The sequence below is a fragment of the Chrysemys picta genome, chromosome 3, assembly GCF_011386835.1.
Source record: "Chrysemys picta bellii isolate R12L10 chromosome 3, ASM1138683v2, whole genome shotgun sequence".
Classification (NCBI taxonomy): Eukaryota; Metazoa; Chordata; order Testudines; family Emydidae; genus Chrysemys; species Chrysemys picta.
Window position 1 is genome coordinate 104869540 of NC_088793.1, and position 24359 is coordinate 104893898.

The 24359-nt window shown below is 40.4% G+C and overlaps 1 protein-coding gene across 1 annotated transcript in view; it reads left to right on the forward strand.

Annotated features, from left to right (window-relative positions):
• PEX7 (peroxisomal biogenesis factor 7) overlaps positions 1–24359 on the forward strand; it is an 83922-nt gene that overhangs the window by 26016 nt on the left and 33547 nt on the right. The window contains exons 6-8 of the mRNA XM_008176882.4: positions 7137–7243; positions 7639–7752; positions 10282–10337. Coding sequence (XP_008175104.1) covers positions 7137–7243; positions 7639–7752; positions 10282–10337 — 277 coding nt within the window. The remainder of the gene's footprint in view (positions 1–7136; positions 7244–7638; positions 7753–10281; positions 10338–24359) is intronic.

The window sequence follows — 24359 nt, forward strand, 5'->3', positions numbered from 1 at the left end:
TATATTGGGCTCAAGCTGATATTGTTAGTTCCTTGGTTCTAGGGATGATAAATTCATTTTCAATGTATTATTTTTCTTTTAAGAAAATGGGGGAGGAGAAGGAAAGAAGGGGATCCCTTGCCATGCTGAAATGTAAGCCAAATGAAAAAAGGAATGAATGCTACCTGAGAAATATTTAGTTTGATTAAAAGTCCTCAAATTAAGTAAGTCATATCAGTGTGCAGCAAGATTCAACTGGTGTGGAGTGGACAGGAGAATGGAGTATGTCTGGCTGGTATTTCAATTACATTAACGTTTATTTAGTAGCTAATATACTTGCATTTCACATTTTGAAAGATGTGTGAGGCACTTCACAATGTTGCTATTATTGTGTGCAATGGTTTGTACTCGAGCTGGTTATTTGATTGCCTCTTACCTGTTGTTGTTTGAAAATATTAACAAATAGGAGCTGTTAATTCAGTGTATGTAAATAAATTCTATTCTGATGTCAATAGCAGTTTCTGAGCTGATAAAATAAGCTGGGAGATCAGGTGGACGTGCTGCATCAGCTCAGGGGCCCAATAAATGTCTGGCTGACATCGAAAGACCAGTCATGTGGAAAATGTGATTAAAGACATGACATAAATAACAGCGGCCTGATGGCTAAAAGGGTTTAATGACTCATTGTGTCGTTTGTCCAGAAGGTCTTTCTTTCTACCTGGAGACCAAAGTGATGACTAGCACATAAAGAAGGTGCCGAATGCTCACATCATTAGCTTATAGCCAAATGTAAATCAATGCAGCGCAATGATCCTCAACCACTGCAGAGCAATAGATCGTGCCTGGTTCTTTTAGTTCACTATAGAATCATCCTTTATAGAGTCAACAAATTCTTATTGTCCTTTTAAATTTGCCAGCAAGAGGAACTAACAAGTATCTTTTTTTTCTAATTACATAACAGTGATGCTGTCCAATACTGCACAGCATTGGTAACTTGGAAATGAAGAGTCTGTGCTGTACTGGACAAAGCCCAGCAACGCTTAGCATAATAGCTAGTTTTTATCTTCTACGACTTCAATTTTAATGCTGCATTCATGTATATATAATTAATGCAGTCATTACATTTATTGGGTAGGGTAAGCACTGACTGTTTTCATTACAGCTTTAACAAGTCATGAGTGCAAGGGAAAGAAAAGATTGTCTCAAGTAGTATATGCTCTGCAAGATTCTCCCTCATTCATCCTGATTTTAGCTCCATTTATTGTAGTCTTTCCTCAAGGAGTCATTTTGCAAACGCAGGATGGAAAGTGCTCTGGTGCTGTGAGAAGGGTTTGGTCTTTACTGTGGAATTTGCATACATTGAGAGAAAAGGTTTGGAACTGCAGCTTTTCTGGTTTGAGTGAACAAACAAATTCAGTCTGCATACTTTGTAAACACCTGTGTTCAGCACACTTTATGTATGAGAGTGTGACAGCATTATTACCCTTGTATGGCATCTCTGACTGCATTGCTCTTGTCACCAAAGAGTAAGGGTGGGGCGTCTGTGTTTGAGATTTACCTTTCTGAAAATGTTAACATCTCTTACTAGAGTCTTTGAAAACATTTTTTACTAACCAGATTATGTAACCCAGAGGTTCCTAAACTCTGGTTTCAGAGAGCAGGCTGGTTACATGGTGTAGGCTCTTCTTTTTCTCAGAATCTAAGCCAGGAGTGGGCAAACTTTTTGGCCCGAGGGTATAGAAATTGTATGGCAAGCCATGAATGCTCATGAAATTGGGGTTGGGGTGCGGCAGGGGTTGAGGGCTCTGGCTGGGGGTGCAGGCTCCAGGGTTTGGCTAGAAATGAGGAGTTCAGGGTGCGTGAGGGGGCTCTGGGCTGGGGCAGGGGAGCGGGGTGTGTGGGAGGGATGAGGGCTCTAGGGTGGGGCTGGGGATGAAGGGTTTGGGTGTAGGATGGTGCTCTGTGCTGGGACCGATGGGTTAGGAGGGCGGGTGAGGGGCTCAGGGTACAGGCTTGGGGCAACGCTTACCTCAAGCGGCTCCCGGAAGCAGCGGCATGTCCCCCCTCCAGCTCCTACATGGAGGCACGGCCAGGCGGCTCTGCTGCACTTTGCCCTGTCCGCAGGCGCCGCCCCTGCAGCTCCCTTTGGCCGCGGTTCCCAGCCAATGGGAGCTGCGGGGACGGCGGTTGGGGTGGGGGCAGCGTGTGGAGTGGAGCCCCCTGGCCGCCCCTACACGTAGAAGCCGGGCGGGGGGACATGCCACTGCTTCTGGGAGCTGCGGGGAGCGGCCCCAGACCTTGCTCCCCAGCGGGAGCTCAAGGGCCGGATTAAAACGGCTGGCGGGCTGGATGCGGCCCGCGGGCCATACTTTGCCCTCCCCAGTCTAAGCTTGCAATAAAAGTTAAAATATGTAAATACACTTCCATGCAAATAATTGTTGTAGTACGTTATGATTGCAAAAAGGGGATGATAAAGTCCCAAGTGATCATGAATGAGAGGGGAGTGGTCTGCAAGATAATTTCTCTGTTAACATGTGGTTTACACCATGAATGTTTCTGGACCCAATTTTGGCTTGCTAAGCCATCACATTATCCAGTCTTCAGGTGTTTCTATCAAGAAAGAAGATGTAATAATCAGATTTTGCTTTATTTCTGCCCCAGAAGTGGCTCCCCAAGGCAAAACAACCCTTGGACAATGACATTTAAATTCCAGGATATTTGGGTTTACCCAATTTCCAACAAAACCAAAGTGTGACTCAAATACTTGTGGTAATGGGAAGTGAGGCAGACATAAGTTCCTGAATAGATATATATTGATACTCTTATATTTTATTGAAAAGGCTGCCTTCTGCACATAAAATTAGTGCTCTTTTTCTTTACTTCTTAGAAGTGCCTTGTGCTTATTTATTTAATATGCTAAATATAAACACAAATATTGCCACAAAGTACTTTGAATGTTTGTATGGTATTTGGAGATTGAAAACTTTTAAGAGGGGGGGAAATAATATGCATTAATTAGCATGTGTATTTTCTGTACATAGCATGCCTTTAAAAAGCAAAATATATAATTTGGCAAATTCTAAGTGCAATACTGATTGCCACTTGTACTACAAGCTATTAAAAATACATAATTTGCTTGTTTGTGTCAAATCAAATGCATGTTAAAGTGAAGTGTGCATATTCATTTGAAATATTATCTAACTACATGTCAATTCATGTGTCTTGTGCTAAGTACGCTTGATTAAATGAATTTCTAATTTTGCAAGCTCTAGGGAAATATCATACCAAAAATGTGTGGCCCTTTATTTATAGTGTGTGCCAACCAGGATAAAGAATTATCTACAGCACTTAGTGGCTATAAAGTATTCTCAAGTAAAGTATTCTATGGTAGAGATTGTCAACAGGTAAAAGGGTGTTTAAAAGTACAGCAGGAAAATACATTTACTTTTTTTCAGAGAGGAACAATGTACAGTAAAATATTTGAGAAAGATCAAAACTACTTTGATTTACTGAGATTCTTGGCCTACCTGAAGAGCATTTTGTCTCAGACTGAAAAATCTAAATTGAAGACTATGGATTTCTTGCAGTCAGTTGTGTTTAATTACTTTCTAGTCTTTGCTATGTGAAAATGGGCCTCATGCATATATTATAGCCCTATTGAGTGACCTTAGTTAAAGCTATATATATCCTAACATTTTTCATTAATACTTTGCTGGATCATCTGTTCAAATTTATTTCTTATGACTGAATAAAACCAATTGAATGATCATTTTAAAAGTCCCTAGAAGGATTGTTTTGAGAGTCAGAACACTTTGGGTTCTGCTCTTCGCTCTATCTTAGGGTTTTTGTGTGAATTTGAGCAAGTATCGTACCCTCTCTGTGCCTCAGTTTCCTCATTTGTAAAAACAAGAATAATACTTACCACCCTTAAGCTATGTTGTGACACTAAATTAATGTTAAGTAGTGATCTTTGGATGGACAATACCATAGTAAATGCTAAATTCTATTTGAGTTTTGCTGAGATACTGTACATGAATATTTGTGTTTAAGTTACCTCTTACTGGTAACTTCTTCCTTCAGTGGATTAAAGCCACTTTTATCCAGTTTGTTCCTATGTAGTGACCAGTTATAGTAGGGTCAGATTCCTGACAGTAGTATTTATCAAACCAGTTTCATTATTTAAGTAAAAACCTTTCAGCTGAAAGTATTTGGTTCTTTGAAAACTAATTTGAAGCTGCATTAGCTGGACCCATCTTTGCCTTCAGGACAGTTATTTTTCATTAATCTCTTAAGTATCTAGCCTTGCTGAATTGTGACCGTTCTGTCTCAGCACAATCTGGCATTGATTGCGCTAACTGGTTCTTGTCTTGCTGGACTTTATGTACTGTGGGTTATAGGTTTGGGTGAAAAACACCGTTTGACAAAAAGTCAGCATAAAGCCTTTTATGCACCATTTAAGTCTAATGTAAACTTTAGTTCCTTATTGGGACTGATGTGATATATATGTATTGGCCAGCTCTATGCACGGGGGTGAAATTTACACTTGTGTTTGTGATCTCTTTTTAGGAATCTTTGGGTGAGTGCGTGGATGTTTAATTATCTTCATTTTTTATTTTAACAGGTTTATAAAATTTAAGGTGAATCAAGTAGTGTGACGGGTTGTCACAGAACCCCCCCTTGGGAGCTGCCACTTGATATGCCAAGACTATTTCTACCCCTGCCTTCCCTGCCAGCTCGGGACCCCAGCACCCTGTCTTGCTGAGCCAGACACTCCCATCTGCTCCAGCAAAGACCCAGGGTCTGAATTACTTGCCCCAAAGCTGCAGGTTTACCTGAAAGCAGCTAACAGAAGTGTTCCTGTCTTTAACACTCAGATGCCCAACTCCCAATGGGGTCTAAACCCAAATAAATCCATTTTACCCTGTATAAAGCTTATACAGGGTAAACTCATAAATTGTTCGCCCTCTATAACACTGATAGAGAGAGATGCATGGTTGTTTGCTCCCCCAGGTATTAATACATACTCTGAGTTAATGAATAAGTAAAAAGTGATTTTATTAAATACAGAAATTAGGATTTAAGTGGTTCCAAGTAGTAACAGACAGAACAGAGTAAGTCACCAAACTAAATAAAATAAAATGCACAAATCTATGTCTAATCAAACTGAATACAGATAATCTCACCCTCAGAGATGCTTCAGTAAGTTTTTCCCTCAGAATGGACACCTTCCAGGCCTGGGCACAATTCTTTCCCCTCTTCCTACCTGAGGTGGTAACTAGGGGATTCTTCATGATGGCTCCTTCCACTTTGTTCTGTTCCACCCATTTATATATCTTTTTCATAAGGCGGGAATCCTTTGTCCCTCTCTGGGTTCCCACCCCCTCCTTCTCAGACATCAGGTTAAAGATGGATTCCAGTTCAGGTGACATGATCACATCACTGCAAGACTTCATTGCCCACTTGCCAGCACACACGTATACAGGAAGACTTACAGGTAACACACAGCCATCTGCAGTCAATTGTCCTGGTTAATGGGAGTCATCAAGATGCCAAACCACCATTAATGGCCCACACTTTGCATAATTACAATAGGCCCTCAGAGTTATATTTCATATTTCTAGTTTCAGATACAAGAGTGGTACATTTATACAAATAGGATGATCACACTCAGTAGATTATAAGCTTTGTAATGATACCTTACAGGAGACCTTTTGCATGAAGCATATTCCAGTTACATTATATTCACTCATTAGCATATTTTTATAAAACCATATAGACTGCAACATCACAAGTAGAATACATAGACAAGTCTGTGTTCAGTAACCACCCAACAGACCAGCAAAAATATGTTGCCTAATAGCGGTGACTTGTTACTAAAAGTAGAATGAATGAATGAATAAATAAATAAATAAATGCATTTTTATTGGAAACTTTTGGGAATCTTTGTGTTTGCTTATAATCGGAATGCTAATTAGCGATGACCCTTAATGAATACGATTGTACTTGGTATGCTTCAGTCTTTAACCTTGTTCTGTCCTGTCCTGTTTTGTCCTGTCCTGTCCATTTTACAAATGTTTATCAGCCCAAGGTTTGTGTTTTATTTGTGAGTCCTTTTACCTGCAACTGAGCTGGGGAAATGGGGAGCCAGTTTTGGCTTTAGTGTTGACTCTTCCATTGGACAAAGGGCTCAGTAGTAAGGTCACTTTATAATGTACAGTATTATTTTTCCTTTCTGAAGTAGTGCCATGCATTGATAGTACTGTTTCTGGCAGGCACCAAATCTGTGTATGCTGCACTGTGTTACCTCCAGATTACTAGGTCAAAAATAATGGCTATTTCATATGGTCAGGTATAATTTTTTTTACCACTAGGGAGATTGCTTATATTCTGCTGAAATTATTGTTAGCTCAATGGGCTAGTTTTCCAAATATCTTTGGCCCTCAAAATGCTTCTTTGATTAACTGTAAAGGTAATGGACCAAACTATACATGTATTTGTGTATTGATTCTCTTACAAAAATGTAAAGTGTCTTGTCAAGTAGTGTGGGTTGCAAAATGTAGGCTACCTCTTAAAATCTGTATTATCTGATGAAAAACATCTTTCAAAGATAAAATAGCTTTTTATATATATATAATTTTTTTAAAAGGTCCATTATTATATCACTGAGAAATTTAAAACCCAAAATGAAATGTGTCCCACTACAGCAAGTAAAATTAGTAGGGTGGGAGCTATTTGATCACATAATCTTCAGTGAATCCTGCCTTATGTAGTGAGAACCCTGTGTGTCACGTGTTCTCTGTAGACATACTCTTAAGCCCTTTTGAAAATTTTACCCCATATCCCTGTTACAAGACCTACTCAAATTGAGAAAGCAACAGAGGGTGCTAGTGATAAAACAAAGCTAGGTGTTAGGTTTGATTATCTTGTTAATTAAATGATAAAACCCTAATCATTTCCTGTGTGTCTCTCAATGAATCTTGTGTATAATTAGTCATTCTTGTTTGGACTGTAAGTGATTCATGCCAGGACCTATGTTTTGTAGAAGGCCGAGCAAATTATTGTCACTTCAAATCGACCAGTACAAAAAGTATTTCAGAGTTATAATGGGAAAACTCCCTGCAATTACCCTTGGGTCACCAATGATTCCTTTGTTTCAGGTGATCAGACTTTAAGAATTTGGGATGTGAAGACGCCAGGAGTCAAAGTAGTGATTCCAGGCCACCAGGCTGAGATCTTGAGCTGTGACTGGTGCAAATATGACGAGGTATAATGCGTTGTGCCAAACTACAGTCAACATCCCTAAATGAACCACTTTTCTTAAAGAGTAAAGGTCTTTTACTGCCACATCAATGTCTCTTCAGCTCTACTGATGTGCGAGTAACAATCATGTCTAGTGGCTGATTAGATTATTTTCAGTCACTAACATCCCAGAAGAGTCATTCCCAGGGATAAATGGCATAGGTAGGACTCAAGCTTTGGTTACACTGTTAGACAAACACTTGCATAGTTTACAAAATTGTTTCTTGTGTGTAAACATATTTGTAACTTACATTTCCATTTTCTTTTTAGATCTCGTAGACTGTATTTTAATCATTGCAGTTTAATAGTCATCCTGTTCTAATGTGTCTGCATGTGTGTTTGTTTTGTTTTAATAATCAGAATTTGCTGGTAACTGGCGCAGTTGACTGTAGTTTGAAAGGTTGGGATTTGAGGAATGTCCGGCAGCCAGTATTCAACCTTGTTGGCCATACCTATGCTGTAAGGAGAGTAAAAGTAAGTTTAGTTCTTTGTCTTAGCCTGTCAATGGACTCCAATTTCTATTAAAGTGTCAGTGATGCAAACAGTATATATGTAACTAAGAACTAGAAATAAAGAAGCAAGTAAGCAGGTACCCAAGATTTTTGCTTGTTTAATAGTTCACAGACTAGTTATTCTCAGAGTCCTTCCTAATGGTCCACACATAACAACCTTTTGACATTCAAAATAAGTTTTTGGGGTGCTGAGAGAGAGAGTGGCTTCAAGAGATGATCTTTTCATTGTAAAGGGCTCCACAGAATGAAAAACATAAAGAAAGCCTGGTCAACTTAAATTCTTCATGTAGTTTCAGCTGAAACTACTATACTCCCTCATTCCTTTCTTAAATTGTGTTGTTTTATTGCTGTGTGCTGTTTAACAGCAGCTTCTTTCCACTCTAGAGATAGCAGCATTTGTGTAGAATAAGGCTTAGACCTTGCTGAGTGTGCATTTGTGTGTGTATAGAAGGGCTTGAGGAGCCTTAGGGGTGAAAAGTATCAGAGGGGTAGCCATGTTAGTCTGGATCTGTAAAAAGCAACAGAGAGTCCTGTGGCACCTTTGAGACTAACAGAAGTATTGGAGCATAAGCTTTCGTGAGTGAATACCCACTTTGCATGTGTCTGACGAAGTGGGTATTCACTCACGAAAGCTTATGCTCCAATACTTCTGTTAGTCTTAAAGGTGCCACAGGACTCTCTGTTGTTTTTTAGGGGTGAAAGGCACTAATAAGGAGCAACAAAGCCACCACAAAATTAAGCTTGCAAATGAGTTTCCATTATAAGCCCAGTTTTTCCTCCCTTTCTTGCCATTGGCCTCAAAATTGGTGGGTTAGCAGAGGTAGCAGAGGTAGAACCTTCCCCTGTCTCCCAGTTTGAAGTGAATTAGCTCTGAACTGTGGCACCCTAAAAGTAGAGGGGTTCAGAATTTTCAAGTTTATTTTCCTTCCCACTTTGTGGCTGGAAAAAACTACCCAAGCTTACTAGACTCTCCTAGTTGATATCTAGAGCACAGCTCTCAAGATTTTTGACAGGTTCTTATGATATTAAATAGTAATAGCACTATGGCTCATCAACTCTGATGAGTTATTCTTGATGAAACAAGAGCTCCATGGAACATATGTGAGATCATGGGGACAACGAGCCCCCTCTTTTGTTGCCTTCAAGTCTCCTGCTCTTACTGTTCATGCTCCTGAGGCCCATGGGAAAGGAGCTTTCCTGCAGACTATAGGAAATTTGGGGGCGGGGATGGAGCGACGCAGGTGTCCTTGCCTTTTCTGTGACCTGACTGAGGTCTACAAGAGGGGAGACTCCCCAATGAGCCTTAAGAGTTTGTTGACCCACCTCACAGGTCGTAGGAGGTTCATTGGGAGCCACCTCTAGGTCTCCGTGAACTTCAGTATGTGTTTGTCTTTGATGAGCCCTGTTTGGGCTTGTCAGGAGGCGGGCTATTTTGTCTTGTAGGAATTGGGGTTTGCATTGTCCCTCTTTCCCTCCACCTGATTTGATTCTTAAGTCTCACAGTGGAGGAGATGGGGGGGGAGGGAAGAAGCTCATGAGGCGGGAGTCTCCTCTTCCAACACCATGACTACACCTCCACTCATTTTCCTCTCCTCCATCCCCACACCCCTCAATATACACCTGCAGGAGCAGGTCTCCTCTTTGGCAGATCTTGGGACCATTTAGAAAAGGAAATTCCACACATACAAATCTTTAAAGGTAAAGTAAATTACCAGGCACATCAGTGATTAGTATGTGTACTACCTTTCAGGGATTTGAGATTTTTGTTAGAAACCTAGGAAATTCCCTGTTAAGATGCCAGAGCTGAGATGGGCAATTTTTATCCTGTTTCTCTTCCCTCTTTGTTACAATTTTTTGGACGTACTCATCTCCACAGTCCATGGCAGAATTTAATCTATAACATGCCCTGGATTGTGGGGAAATGTATTAGGCTATTTTGTGTAATGGCCAGTTTTCAAACTTCACTCCAATCTTCTTAATTAATAAAGGAATTTCCGGACAAAGTATGGCTTTGGTGCCAGTGAAATCTATCTTGAATGTCTTCTGAAGTGTGATACAAATTTGGGTATGTCTTGCTGTAACTGAGCTGGAAAAACCAAAATGGTCACACAGCTTTACTGAACCATTCTTTATAGCCTGAGAGGGCATTCAAAGTGTCAGCCCAAAGTAAAGTTTAATAGCCTGCTATGTGACTATCTCAAAGGAAATACCTAATGGAAACCCTGTCAGGTCCTTAATTTATAGTAGTGCAGCTGGCAACCACTACAATGAAATGGATTCCTACCAGTATAGTGTAGCTGATTACATATTGTTTAAAGCATAATTGCTAAAGCTCAGTGGTTAAAGCAAGCAGCCTGTTTTGTTACAGTGTGTTGTGGTATTTTCCTAAGCCGTCTTAATGAAGATAACTTAATTATTATTTATTTCTGGAAAGTTGATAAATATGTACCTCAGGTTTTTGCGTTAAGTACTTTTTCTTTTTTTCTTGCAGTTTTCACCATTTCATGCAACTTTATTGGCCTCCTGCTCCTATGATTTTACTGTGAGGTACAGTGTCTTTTATTACATGCGAGTAGGAAGAGAATCTGTTTTTGATTGTGTCTCATATATAAGAGATGGGGTATGTTTGTTATGCCAATAGAAAAATGTTCTAAACTGGGCACACTTAAGTGTTTGCTGTCAGGATTCAAGTATCAGAGGGGTAGCCGTGTTAGTCTGAATCTGTAAAAAGCAACAGAGGGTCCTGTGGCACCTTTAAGACTAACAGAAGTATTGGGGGCATAAGCTGTGCCACAGGACCCTCTGTTGCTGTCAAGATTATTATTCATGCTTTCCATTTTCATGAGTTGGCTACAAATGCATGGATTCTTCTCTATTTAAAGGTTATCTCAGTGGCCCTTTATGAATTATATCTGCCCTAACAGATGCTGCTTGTGAACATTTTCCTACCATTATGCTGAACAGGATTTTGTCCATTTGTGATGTGGTTTTTTTATTAAGAAGGTAGCAGCAACCGCTTCATTGAATATATTTGGGTAACTTATCTTATCTTTTTGTGACCTATTTATATTTAAACCTGTTGTGAAGGAAAACTCCACCTCCTTTTTTTGAGAAAGCTCAGTCTTGCACGCTCTCTTTCAGTACATGCCTGAAAAACTTTGATACATCACAGGCCTTTGGACTTTCATGATATTTTTGCTTTAAACCTATTGAATTGTACAGTAGAACTTCAGTAACAATAACTTGGCTACATCAATAAAACTGATAGTGCTAGTAAGGATTTTATAAGAGCACTTAATTTTATTAAGACATCACTCTCTACAAGCTATATTAATTTATGATCCTATACTATGAAGTACCCCACTAAATACTTACATTTACCACTCAAGGGTGTGTTTTGAGGTGTAATTAATTTTTATCCTGTAAAGCAGATTGAAGATGTTATGTTTAATTACTAGGGCTAAATTTCTTCCCCTCCTCCTTCACCCTACCCCCAAATAATGTGGTAGAAAACTCTACTAATTTTCCAAATTCCAAATTTTCCAAAATCATTCAAAATTTAAGTGATGCTTTAATTTAGATTGCAGGCTCTTTGGGTTATCTATTTTCATTATAGACTAGCATGGGGGCTCCCAGTTACTGATAGGAGACCTTCCAAAAACAACCACAATACAAATAATAAAAAATTATATGTTCTATAAATCCTGGTGTTGTTTTTCTAAATAATAGTATTAGCCATAGTCAGCTCACTCCACTCGACTCCATTTCTGAACAACCATTCTTAGCTATAATGGTATTGATGCAGCATTGAGACACAATATTGTGAAAAGTTGCATCATGAGGCTGCATTGTTCCAGGTACCATGAAAATCCAGTATATATTGAAACAACTTTACGGCAAGACCATTCTGCTGTACTGGAAATGCTGCAGTTTCATGTAGAGTTCTTATATTTTTAATACTGTTTAGGTCTTTAAGCTATTACCTTATTTCTTCATAATATTTTTATTAAACATATGTGGTTTGTGAAATCAAAATATATAATAATTTACCAACTCATTCTGTCAGGACAGAAGACGTTAAGGAGGATGGGAGCAGGGAGGAAAATATATACAGTCCAGAATAGCAGGGCAGTGTAATACAGTAAGCTTCTTAGCTGTTATATACACCTCTATCAGAATAGTCACAAGGTAGGGAGAGGAGAGAGAAGAGAGGATAAAGGAAAGTGTAGGGTGAAGTCGTCTTAAAATACTCAAAATAAAAACCAACATCACTTAATATATAGATACATTTAATCATCCCTCACAGAAGAAGAGAAAACCAAGATTCAGTACAGGAAGAGTGGGATATATGAGCTTGAAAAAGAAAAAGACTTGAAGATATGATGCCAAATTGGATGAAAACTCCATGCTTTGACCTAGAAAACTAATAAGCAGTTTTATGAGTTAAGTTCTTTTTAACTAGGCTAACAGCAGGCTTCACTGGAGAGAACAGGCGTTCAGACCAAACTAATAACACTTCTACTTGTCTGGCAAGCATTTCTGAAACAGGAGAAAAGACTGAGATACAGAGTTCTTTTACCTCTTAGGTGGCTGGTTTGAATCCAGATCATGTTGACATTCATGAAAGATATTTACTGTCTGGTGGCTGAAGCAATTGACGGTCTCTATCCAGTTCTTAATGGACAGGTGCTCATTGCAACTAACTGGCTTGCTTGTTGGAAACATCAGCAGAAGGGAAAGGTGGTCCCTTAAAAAGTTGAGGGATACTAGCAGTTAGTGTAAGGAAGCTTAAACCTCTGGTGCCAGTACTGTATCTGTTCTCTGGTTAGGATTCCACACACTTGTATTGTCAATAAGAAATTTTTCACCAATTCCAAATTTCATTTTGAGCAAAAAAACTTCACTATCACAATGGTGGAGTAAAAGAGTCTCTGTGAACTGGTATGGAAAATAATTTCCACATTTTACTTTATGTATGAAAATGGTCATCTAAAAGCTTCAGTGTTTTATTCTGTATTTGTTTTGAACTAACAGCTATCTAAATGCACCTGGGACAGGAGGCTGAAAATTTGATAAACCTTAAAATTATGTACTAATTGGGGAGGGGAGAATTCTTCTAACTAGACTCTAGCACTCACAGTAGCAAATGCTATAATTTTGAAATAAAAGAAATCTAAAAATGTGCTTACCTTCAGGAGACCAATTTAGACTGAACTTACTCATATGATCAAAAAGTAATGTAACTATAGACACCAAAACCACAACATTGTTCAGAAACTAAAAACATTTCTATAGAAAAAATGTGTAGTTGCAAAACTCTGATACATTGGTTCACATTGAAAAGAACCATTGTTACAAAGAACAGTAAGAAATACAGTGTAGCCAAGCGTACAGACCTTTTGTTAAGGAGGTGCTAGTTGTCTGCATAGTTAAAGTTGAAATGAGTTTTGTACTTAAAGCAGGGATTTGACTTCTTTCTTACATAAGAAAAATACAGTACATCCTTTCCAAAATTGCAGCATTTTTACTCTGAGTATAGAATTAGAATTAGGTGAAGTTTGTTTTGGTGAATGGCTAATTCACCAAAATATGTAGTTTTGGTTGACCAGTTTGCAGAACAGTTTTGACAGAACTGAAAAATTGAAATGTTTTGGTAATGTCAATATGAAATGGTTGGTTTTAACATTACTGAAACACTTCAGTGTTTTAGGGTGAGGTCACAAAATGGGAGGAGCGGGAGGTGGTGGTGCTTTCCTTATCACTTCTAGCCCAATTATTGGGGCACTCATTGCTACGTAGGTATCCTGCGTTTATTGCTCCCCTTCGCCTGACGTGGAGAAAGGATTTGAACTTGGGGTCTACCCAGGTTGCAGGAACGTGCCCTAACCACTAAGCTATGGATTAGTCTGGGGAAGTCTAGAAAATCATTCACACTCTTTCCTTGGCCCAGTGACTATCCGTTGTCATTATGAATTACTATGGATAGTCTTTGGCCCAGAGAAAGAGTGTGAAAATGATTCTCTGGACTGATGTTTAGGGCAGTCATGTAGGATGTGGGGGACCCAAATCGGAGTCCCTGCTCCAATGACTATAAAAAGCAGAACAGTTTCAACTGGAGAGTGTGAGAGACTTGTCCTAGAATATCACATAGCCCAATGCAAGCTCCTGCAATGTGGAAGACAAGTTCAAATCCCTTCTCCATGTTGGGCAGAGGGAAGAACTGAACCTGTGTCTCCCACATCCCAGGTAAGAATCCTAACCACCGGGTTAAAACTTGTAAGATGGGGAGTGGCGGCGGCACCACCTTCTCCTCTAGGAATTTTATGAATCTAGTCCACCTTTGCTTTTGTTTAAAAACCCAGGTGCAAAAAGTAGAGTAAAACGAATCATTTCATTTGACCTGATTTACAGTGCTTTCCAATTTGTTCATTTTTCTGAGAAATTTGAAAAAAAAATAATTTTCGGTTTGCCCCAAAACAAAAATTTTTCAATTTTTTTGTAATTGCCAGCAAATCAAAAACCCCATTGTTTGTCCAGTTCAGTATAGAACAAACTTTGAGACATTACAAGTAAATCTGATTGAGTTAAGACCATTTTCAAATGAAGAAATCCAGCACCCATGACCTCTTTTGCCTCTAAATGATTTTTAAGAAAATCGTGTAGACTCCCGCATCTTCCCATTTAGCTAAAATCACAAATCTTATGAAGAGGTTATGGTTGAAGAAATTATTTTTAGGATTAACGGTAACTTTTTCATGTTACCCTCATAATTCAGCTTCTGATGATGAAGAAACTGTTATCTTCAAGCATTACATGAATTACCCTCTTTCAAAAAGTCTGCTATAGCCTATTGCTCTAGATGGGACTGAGGCCATGGGCTTCTCTTAGCAATATTGGCCATTGCCTCTATTCACCTGCTTCTCCCAGTGCGCTCTGGGCCTCCTGACAGCACAGAGGGCTATCATTTTCCCTCAGGGCATCTGGCTGCACTCCCATTGGGAACTGATAGGAGGCAGTGGTCATTATGAAAGAGGGCATCTTAACTGTGAGGACAGCCTGTGGCCTCAGGCCTGTTGAGAACAATGAGAGATGGTGGCCCTTGTCAAAGGGAATTGTTCTTTGAGGTTTTTTTGAAGGAAAAGATTTTATGCACTGGCCTTTGCTGACTGATAAATCTTCAGTTACAAAAAATAACAACCAAAAATGGAAATTAAACCTAAATATTTAAAATAAAACCCAAGAGCTTCTCAGTAGGGAGGGAGGGGGGGAAATGGGGTGTACATTCCTTAGCATTTTTGTGGCATGCAAAGCAACTGGAAACACAGCTTCCATGTCTTATGTTCTGGCTGCCCTCCACTACTTCATTGGTGACATAAAATAGTCAAAGTATACTTGTGAAGCTGTTCCTAAAAATTAAAATAAATGATTATTGCCAATGCCACATGTTTAAATCATTAGAAATATCACATGATAACATTCCCTTTTTTGTTTAGTGTTTATGTATGACATTTTTAATTAAAAGAAGGAAATTCCAAGGCAAAAAATTTGAGAGAGTACATATCAGGAATTTAGAATATTACAGGAATATTATAATTATCCCCAAAGTAAGCATTACAAACCAGGACATTCAGAATGAAGGTTAATCTTGAAGTCTAACACATTAAAATATGAAAATACACTTTTAGGGCACCCAAACAACTTTGACTTACCCTGTAGTGACCCCATGAGTGGGCAAAAGGTGTCTTAAAATCAGTTTAATCTGATTTGATGTAATCAAAACTTTGAGGGAATGTATTGATTTAGTCAAAATCTTCACAGGAAATTATCAAAATGTTTTGTTTGGATAAGATCAAAGTGTTTCCCTTTGACTTTATCATTTTGACTATATTGTATTTCAAATACTTTGACTTTTATATTATATAATAGTCTAAATGAGATATTTTGATACGATTGAAACAAATTATGTTCAGAATATTTCCTTTGGTGGAAAAATTCTGAGACTAAATTTTCATCATAATTCAGGACATAACCAAATTTTAAAAACATAGAATTTCCAAAGGGACAGAATTCTGTCTTTTGACCAGCACTAATAATTAAGGGTGAAATATTACCAATGTTTTGGTTTTACATATGTGAATTTTATTGTTTACATTATTGCAGTTTAGAGATTATACTTGATGCCTGAATTAACTGTTGTAGCTTCTAAAGACTCAACTTTACCAAACTATTTTTTTTTAAATCTCTGCAACGGTGTGGGACCCACCTCTCACGACCGCCCCTTCTGGTTGGGTGTGTCTGCGATCTTTAAATAGTCCTGGCCCTGGTATCGGGCTGTATCTCACAGGGCTTCCTCCCTGTAGGCAATGGTTCCACCTAGGGCCATCCTTAGGATTTATGGGGCCCTAGGCAGTATTATTAAACTGGTGCCCCTCTGCCCAATGGCAGCCCAGACTCGCATGTGTATTTTAGATAAGGGTGGTCTTCTGAAGGATTTATTTAAAAACTATATGTCTGAAGATCCAAGCATTTAAGGCTAAAGATGAATACTCAGATTGTGCATCTAGAAATCTGTGCAAGGATATTTTAGAGATGTGATTTTTATAATCTTCAGCAACACACTAATGAAATATTTTAAAGCAAATTTTAAACTAAGGTCCTGTAGACTAATATGGAGGTCATCTAGTCCAACCCCCTTCTCCAAGCAGGACCAACCCCAACTAAATCATCCCAGCCAGGGCTTTGTCAAGCTGGACCTTGAAAACCTCTAAGGATGGAGATTCCACCACCTCACTAGGTAACCCATTCCAGTGCTTCACCACCCTCCTAGTGAAATAATTTTTCCTAATACCCAACCTAGACCCCCTCTCCCCCCACTGAAATTTGAGACCACTGCTCCTTGTTCTGTCATCTGCCACCACTGAGAATAGCCTAGCTCCATCTTCTTTGGAACCCCCCTTCAGGTTGTTGAAGGCTGCTATCACATCCCCCACTTACTCTTCTCTTCTGCAGACTAAATAAGCCTAGTTCCCTTACCCTCTCCTCATAAGTCATGTGCCCCAGCCTCCTAATCATTTTCATTGCCCTCTGCTGGATTCTCACCAATTTGTCCATATCCTTTCTGTAGTGGGGGGCCCAAAACTGGATGCAGTACTCCAGATGTGGCCTCACCAGTGCCAAATAGAGGGGAATAATCACTCCCCTCGATCTGTTGGCAGTGCTCCTACTAATGCAGCCCAATATGCTGTTAGCCTTCTTGGCAACAAGGGCACACTGTTGACTCATATCCAGCTTCTCGTCCACTGTAATCCCCAGGTCCTTTTCTGCAAAACTGCCACTTAGCCAGTCGGTCCCTGGTCTGTAGCAGTGCATGGAATTCTTCCGTCCTAAGTGCAGAACTCTGCACTTGTCCTTGTTGAACCTCATCAGATTTCTTTTGGCCCAATCCTCCAATTTTTCTAGGTCACTCCGGATCCTATCCCTACCCTCCAGCGTATCTACCTTTCCCCCCCAAGCTTAGTGTCATCCACGAACTTGCTGAGGGTGCAATCCATCCCATCATCCAGATCATTAATGAAGATGTTGAACAAAACTAGCCCCAGGACTGACCCCCTGGGGCACTCCGCTTGATAGCAGCTGCCAACTAGACATCCAGCCATTGATCACTACCGGTGGAGCACAACGATCTAGCCAGCTTTCTATCCACCTTATAGTCCATTCATCCAATCCATACTTTTTTAACTTTCTGGCAAGAGTACTGTGGGAGACTGTATCAAAAGCTTTGTTAAAGTCAAGATATATCACATCCACTGCTTTCCCCATATCCACAGAGCCAGTTATCTCATCATAGAAGGCAATCAGGTTGGTCAGGCATGACTTGCCCTTGGTGAATCCATGTTGACTGTTCCTGATCACATTTCTCTCCTCCAAGTGCTTCAAAATGGATTCCTTGAGGACATGCTCCATGATATTTCCAGGGTCTGAGGTGAGGCTGACCGGTCTGTATTCTCCCCGGATTCTCCTTCTCCCTTTTTTAAAGATGGGCACTATATTTGCCTTTTTCATCCGGGACCTCCCCTGATCGCCGTGAGTTTTCAAAGATAATGGCCAATGGCTCTGCAGTCATATCAGCCAACTTCCTCAGCACCCTCAGATGAATTGCATCTGGCCCCATGGACTTGTGCGTGTCCAGTTTTTCTAAATAGTCCTTAACCCTTCTTTCACCACTGAGGGCTGCTCACCTCCTCCCCATACTGTGCTGCCAAGTGCAGCAGTCTGGGAGCTGACCTTGTCTGTGAAGATCAAGGCAAAAAAAGCATTGAGTACTTCAGCTTTTTCCACATCATCTGTCACTAGGTTGCCTCCCCCATTCAGTAAGGGTCCAACACTTTCCCTGACCACCTTCTTGTTGCTAACATACCTATAGAAACCCTTCTTGTTACCATTCACATCTCTTGCTAGCTGCAACTCTAGTTGTGCTTTGGCCTTCCTGATTACACCCCTGCATGCTTGAGCAATATTTTTATACTCCTGTCTAGTCATCTGTCCAAGTCTCCACTACTTCTAAGCTTCCTTTTTGTGTTTAAGCTCACCAAAGATTTCTCTGTTAAGCCAAGCTGGTTGCCTGCCATATTTGCTATTCTTTCTGCACATCGGGATGATTTGTTCCTGTGCGCTCAATAAGGCTTCTTTGAAATACAGCCAGCTCTCCTGGACTCCTTTCCCCCTCATATTAGCCTCCAGGGGATCCTGCCCATAAGTTCCCCGAAGGAGTCAAAGTCTGCTTTTCGGAAGTCCAGGGTCCGTATTCGGCTGCTCTCCTTTCTTCCTTTTGTCAGGATCCTGAACTCTACCATCTCATGGTCAGTGCTGCCCAGGTTGCCACCCACTTCTACTTCCCCTACCTAATTCTTCCCTGTTTGTGAGCAGCAGGTCAAGAGGAGCATGGCCCCTAGTTGGTTCCTCCAGCACTTGCACCAGGAAGTTGTCCCCAACACTCTCCAGAAACTTCCTGGATTGTCTTAGTGTGTTTGGATGGGTTACTGGATCTATGAAGGTAGGTGTGGTGATCCTTGGATTTCTTGTACTTAGTTGTCTGTAGGGTTCCATTGTTGAAGTTGATTCTGGTGTTCAGGAAGCTGCTGCTAATGTGTGTGTGTTCCAGAGAGAAAGTTTAATGGGACAGGGGTGGTTGTTGAAGTTATGGTGAAAATCTACGAGGGAGTTAAGCCATCTATCCAGAGGATGAAAATATTATTGAGGTATATCATTGGTTTCAGGGTGCATTTGTCCAGAAATTTTTCTTTAAGAAGAGGTTGGCATATTTGAGAGCCATGCTAGTGCCCCTGGCTGTTCCCATGTTTTAGACCAAATGTTTGTTGTTGTTGAATGTAAAATTCTTATGAGAGAGGATGAAATGGATGAGGTGATGGTCACAATTTCTGAAGTTTTTACGTTACTGTTGCCATATCTGTCAAAGACTTCGATTACAGAACTAGTTTTGTCAAATCTCTTTAGGACCTGCCTCAAGTACTCAGCAGCCAATCTATTGAATATGTGGAATTTGCCTCCAGGCATCATGTGTATGACAGCCATGATGTCTCTGATGTACAGTGTCATTTCTTTGTTGCATGCTCTTAGCTCATGGATTCTTTCACCTTGAGCTTCCAGCTGATGCCCTAATTCAGCTTTGTCTGTTCTTCTCATTGTACCATCAGCATGGAAGAGGGACATAGGCACAGGTCCTACTGGGTGACTAAGAACAGTTGCCGTTGAAACATCTTTATATCTTGATAAGGATAGGGCTCTGCAGGAAACAATTTCTGGATTGATAGCTGCTATGATTGTGGATCTCTTGCCAAAATTAGTTTTGAACTTCTTGGCCATGTCAGCAAGTGTTCTGGTGCCAGATTTCTTAACTGAGCTGAAGAAGCTATGTGTCCTATCAGAATCAAGTGCATCTCTCACAAATCTCTCCATTTGATCTTCACCAATATCTGCTGTTTTCAGTAGAGACTCTTGAACAACTGATGTTACACACAGTCCAGTAGATATGTTGATAAAACCTCTGTATGTGATTCAGGGTCAAATCGGTTTGTCATATAGTTAAATGGTTGGTAAGAGTTGTAACATGTTCTTCATCCATCTTCAGTGCAGAGGCAAGGACTAGTTTGTGGACTTTATCTTCACTACATCTTGTTAAGCCACTTCTTTCTCTCATGGCTTTTGCATATTGACAATATGAAGCTGCGTATTGTCATCTCTAACACGGACCTATGCATAAGTGTTGCTGAATTAAAAAGCTAGTTTCTTGAATATTTCAAAGGCTAGTACTACCTGCACAGGCAATTGCAAATTAAAACCTTCTATCAGGCAAACTAGATGCTACATTGTATGTACAAAAGCTTACAAATGGAGAAGAATTACATTACAAATTCACATATATTTATATCTACACACTATGCAGTACAAACAATAGACATGCAATCTACTGCTACTAGTGTACAACCTTAAGTGTAAGACTGATCTGGTCAGCAAATTTCAGTTGAAAATATATTAAACTATTGTCACTTGTCAGATACTTTGATAATTAAAATATCTAATGTGAATACATTTCATGTTAGTATATTGCCAAATATTGATATTCACCATTTTTGCCACATACTAAACAACTTCATTTCTGGGGAGGGCGAAACTTGCTCATGCAAAACCAATAAAAATATTTTAATACATTGTTTAGTAGCTTTGATCAATAACCACTGCATTAAGGTGTTTAAATGAACTTAAACAATAACTGTAGTCATAGTCATGTTGCAGTGTTTCTGGAACTGCAAAAAGTGACATGTTCTTATTTTGGGTGCCATTGTTTCACGTTGCCTATAGGCTTATGGCACCACTTGACAACTCCACATCATACCTCATCTAAAAATACATAAATAAGCTTTCAAATGATATAGGATGTGGGTGTATGTAGGTTGGGTACATTAAACTCCAAAAATATGGCCCTTTTTGGAGAATTGCCGCATGCATTTTTTAAAATCTAAAAACTGGAGAACATATCGAAACCTGGTATGGGGTGGTTCAAACAATTCCGTTCCTGTACATCAGATAAAAATTTGTCCTTGAGAGTTGCCAAGGCTTTGGATGTGGAGAATATCGCCCTTAGCAAAATTATTTGTTTGTGTTTGTCTGAATATTATATCAGAAACATGGATACAAAAGTTTATCTCCAAACAGAGCTTTAGTATAGTGATTAATTCCACAGCTCATGAAGTAACGGTGATACAGGTACCTACCTTGTTGGTCTGGTGTGAGGTTTTTATTTTGTATTTTTTGAAGGAAGGGGAACGTATCTACCTTGTATTTCTGAATTTATGATAATGTGTCAAGCAAAAGTTGTTCATCGTTAAATGTTTCTGTCTCAGAACAATTCTCAATCTTTTTCTGTGAAGAATTGTCAACTTCAGCGACACTAATATTTTGTATTGAGAAGTTAGCCATTTTAAAGAGTGTAGTAAAACTAAATCTGCCATGACTGGTAGTTTTCATATGTCTTTCAAAATATCTTCTGTAGAAGGGGGAGAGATTACAAATTAAGGATGAATAACCCTCTAATGAGTTGGGGTAAAGCTGTCTTGTGCTGTTCTAATTTAAGGTTAATGATTCAGGTATCATTAAGTACTAATTTTCGTAATAACTTTGTGCTTAACTTAAAATATATACAGTATTTTGATATAATATATAAATGGACAAGAGAGGTTGTGATTTCAGAGCAGTGATTTTTCCTAATTACATTCTTGAGTTTTGCTGAGTCCAGTCACCACTCAGAATTTGAGCCTCCTCATTTAACGGACAATATCTCTTATAACAATTGGGGAAATGCTCATTTTGAAAAAAGATATTCCTGGTGAACTCTGTTTTACTAATAATAGGGTGATCATATTTCCGTAAGTTCCCTGTGAAAAGGGGACACTTTCCTAAGCAGCCAATGAGCTCGACTTTATGATGCTGGGGGTGGGAGTAGAGCTGCACCACACTCAATGCCTGTTCCCACGAGTGCCCAAGAAGAGGCAGAGCCAGGCCTTACCTGCCCGGCTGCCTCACTGCACATCTGGGCTGCTGCTCCTGGCAGCTCCTCCCGAGTGGCTCCCCTGGCCAGGAGTGTGGCGGGGCACTGCAGCAGTTCTGGCAGGGCTCCTTGCTGCCCGCCCGCACCTCGCCACAGCCCCGCCCACTCAACTCCCAGTCACGCCAGACCTGCATTCCAGATCATGAGCTGCGGAGGGAGCTAATCCCAACACAGCTGCCAGGCCCTTTGGGGCTGGAGGATCCGCTCACACCATGTGAATGGGGCTGGACGCCACCTGCACGGGGCAGAGTGAGGACGCTCCGTGCAACCTCCCCTCTAGCCCTGTACTGGCACTGCCCTATAGCCTCCTGCTACCCCTCCACCCCACTGATTTACCCACTGGCACTGCACAAATGTCTAGTTTTGCCAAAAAAGTCAGGCTATCTGGGACAGAGCTTAAAAAGGGGACTGCCCCAGCCAAAACAGGATGTGTGCTCACCCTAACAAAAAAGTGCCTAGTTATGGTGTTGGCTTTTTATTCATTATTAAGCACTATCACACAGAGCACAGAATTGTCTTCAGGTGCTACATATAAAGTGATACAACACAGTTCATTGTTTGTTTTAAAAGTGACCTATAGAATATCATAACTTGAATATTCTATTCTGACTGCCCAAAAAAACAGAGTGAGAGTGATATTTAACAACATCATTAATAACTTTAAACTATTCTCTGTGAGAGACCTGTGATAATTTACTCACTCCCATCACCTTATGAGAGCCCATCAGGCAGTCTGCTAGTCATAGACTTGCATCTGAAGAAGTGAGGTTCTTACCCACGAAAGCTTATGCTCCCAATACTTCTGTTAGTCTCAAAGGTGCCACAGGACCCTCTGTTGCTTTTTACAGATTCAGACTAACACGGCTACCCCTCTGATACTCTGCTAGTCATGTCACCCTCATCATTAAAGGGAGCATACACGGGAAAGCAAGTCTCTATCTTCTCTAATATTCCACATCTTTCTACATTCAAAGTCTTTTACATCCTAAGGGATATTAAACAAGTTTGATAAACCTTTAGGGAGCTAGGCCCCATAGGAGAACCTAGGGATTTACCATCACCCATATAGGCTGTCTGCTGTTTCCTTAGGCACCCTGCACCTATTAACATGGTTATCCTCAAATATACTTCATAGAGGACAATTCACCAAAAAAAAATTCTGATCTGCTCAGAGCCAAAAATTCATAAGACGTGGGGAGCACAAATGGAAATCTGAGCAGGATGATGGAAATCTGAGCAGTAGACTGAGAATAACTGCTTATATTTAGGACTTATTTCCTTGTGTGCCTGTCACTGTGTGGTACAAGTTCTAAAATATAGTTTAAACATTAATCACTTTTTTACATTTGAACACATCTTTCATCTTAGCTCTTTGAACCATTTTTAAATCTTTTCAAACTCTTTCAAACCTTCAGATCAAAATTAATCTGAATATTTCAAATCAGGAAGGTTCACACATTATTTTTATGTTTTACTGTATATGGGCAAGCCACTAAAATCTACTACATACACTGTTGCTAATGCTTCTTTCAGCTGAATTTGTGCTCTATTGATGACCCAAAGTTTGGGTGATGTAGAGAAGGCTTTCTAATCCGCATTGGTTTCCTTTATATTTCTAGGTGCAAATGAAAGTATTGTTTGTAATTTGTAGATCCTCTAGTTACCCTAAAATAGCCAGGTCCTAATTATGTCTACACTGCAATTAGACACCTGTGGCAAGCCCATGCGAGCTGATTCAGACTCGCGGGGCTTGGGCTAAGGTGTTGTATAATTGCAGCATAGATGTTTGGTCTCGGGTACCCGAGCCTGAAAGTCTACACTGCAATTATACAGCCTATTAGCCTGAGCCCCACAAGCCCGAGTCAGCTGGCATGGGCCAGCTGTGGGTTTTTAATTGCAGCGTAGACATATGCTTGGCGATTGATTCTCCCTTGTGGTACTGCAGTAGTTGTGGTCAACCAAGACATCCAGACTGACAAGACTGCATTCTTCAGGGGCTTCCTTTTCACTTGGGCCTCAGAAGGGGATGATACGTGGGTCAATGGAGAAACTTTTTAGTGGATTAGGCGTTTCTCTTGTAAAAAAAAAAAAAAGGACGGGGGGAATGAATTTTAGACTCATCTATCCATAGACTTTAAGGCCAGAAGGGACCATCATGATCATCTAGTCTGACCTGTTGCACATTGCAGGCCACAGAACCTTGCCTACCCACTCCTATAATCAGGGCCGTCACTAGCTATTTTGGTGCCCTACGCAGCCCCCCCATGGGGGAGGGGGGACTGTGTGGGGCCCCACACCAGGCCTCCGCAGGGGTCGGGGGGAAGGGGAGCTGGCCACTTCGGGAAGTGGAGTGACCCGGCCCCAGCCTGCTCTGCTCCCCTAGCTACCAGGCTTCGGGGGAGGGGGGAACCGCCCCGCAGCACTCGCTGGGGCCGGGTCACTCT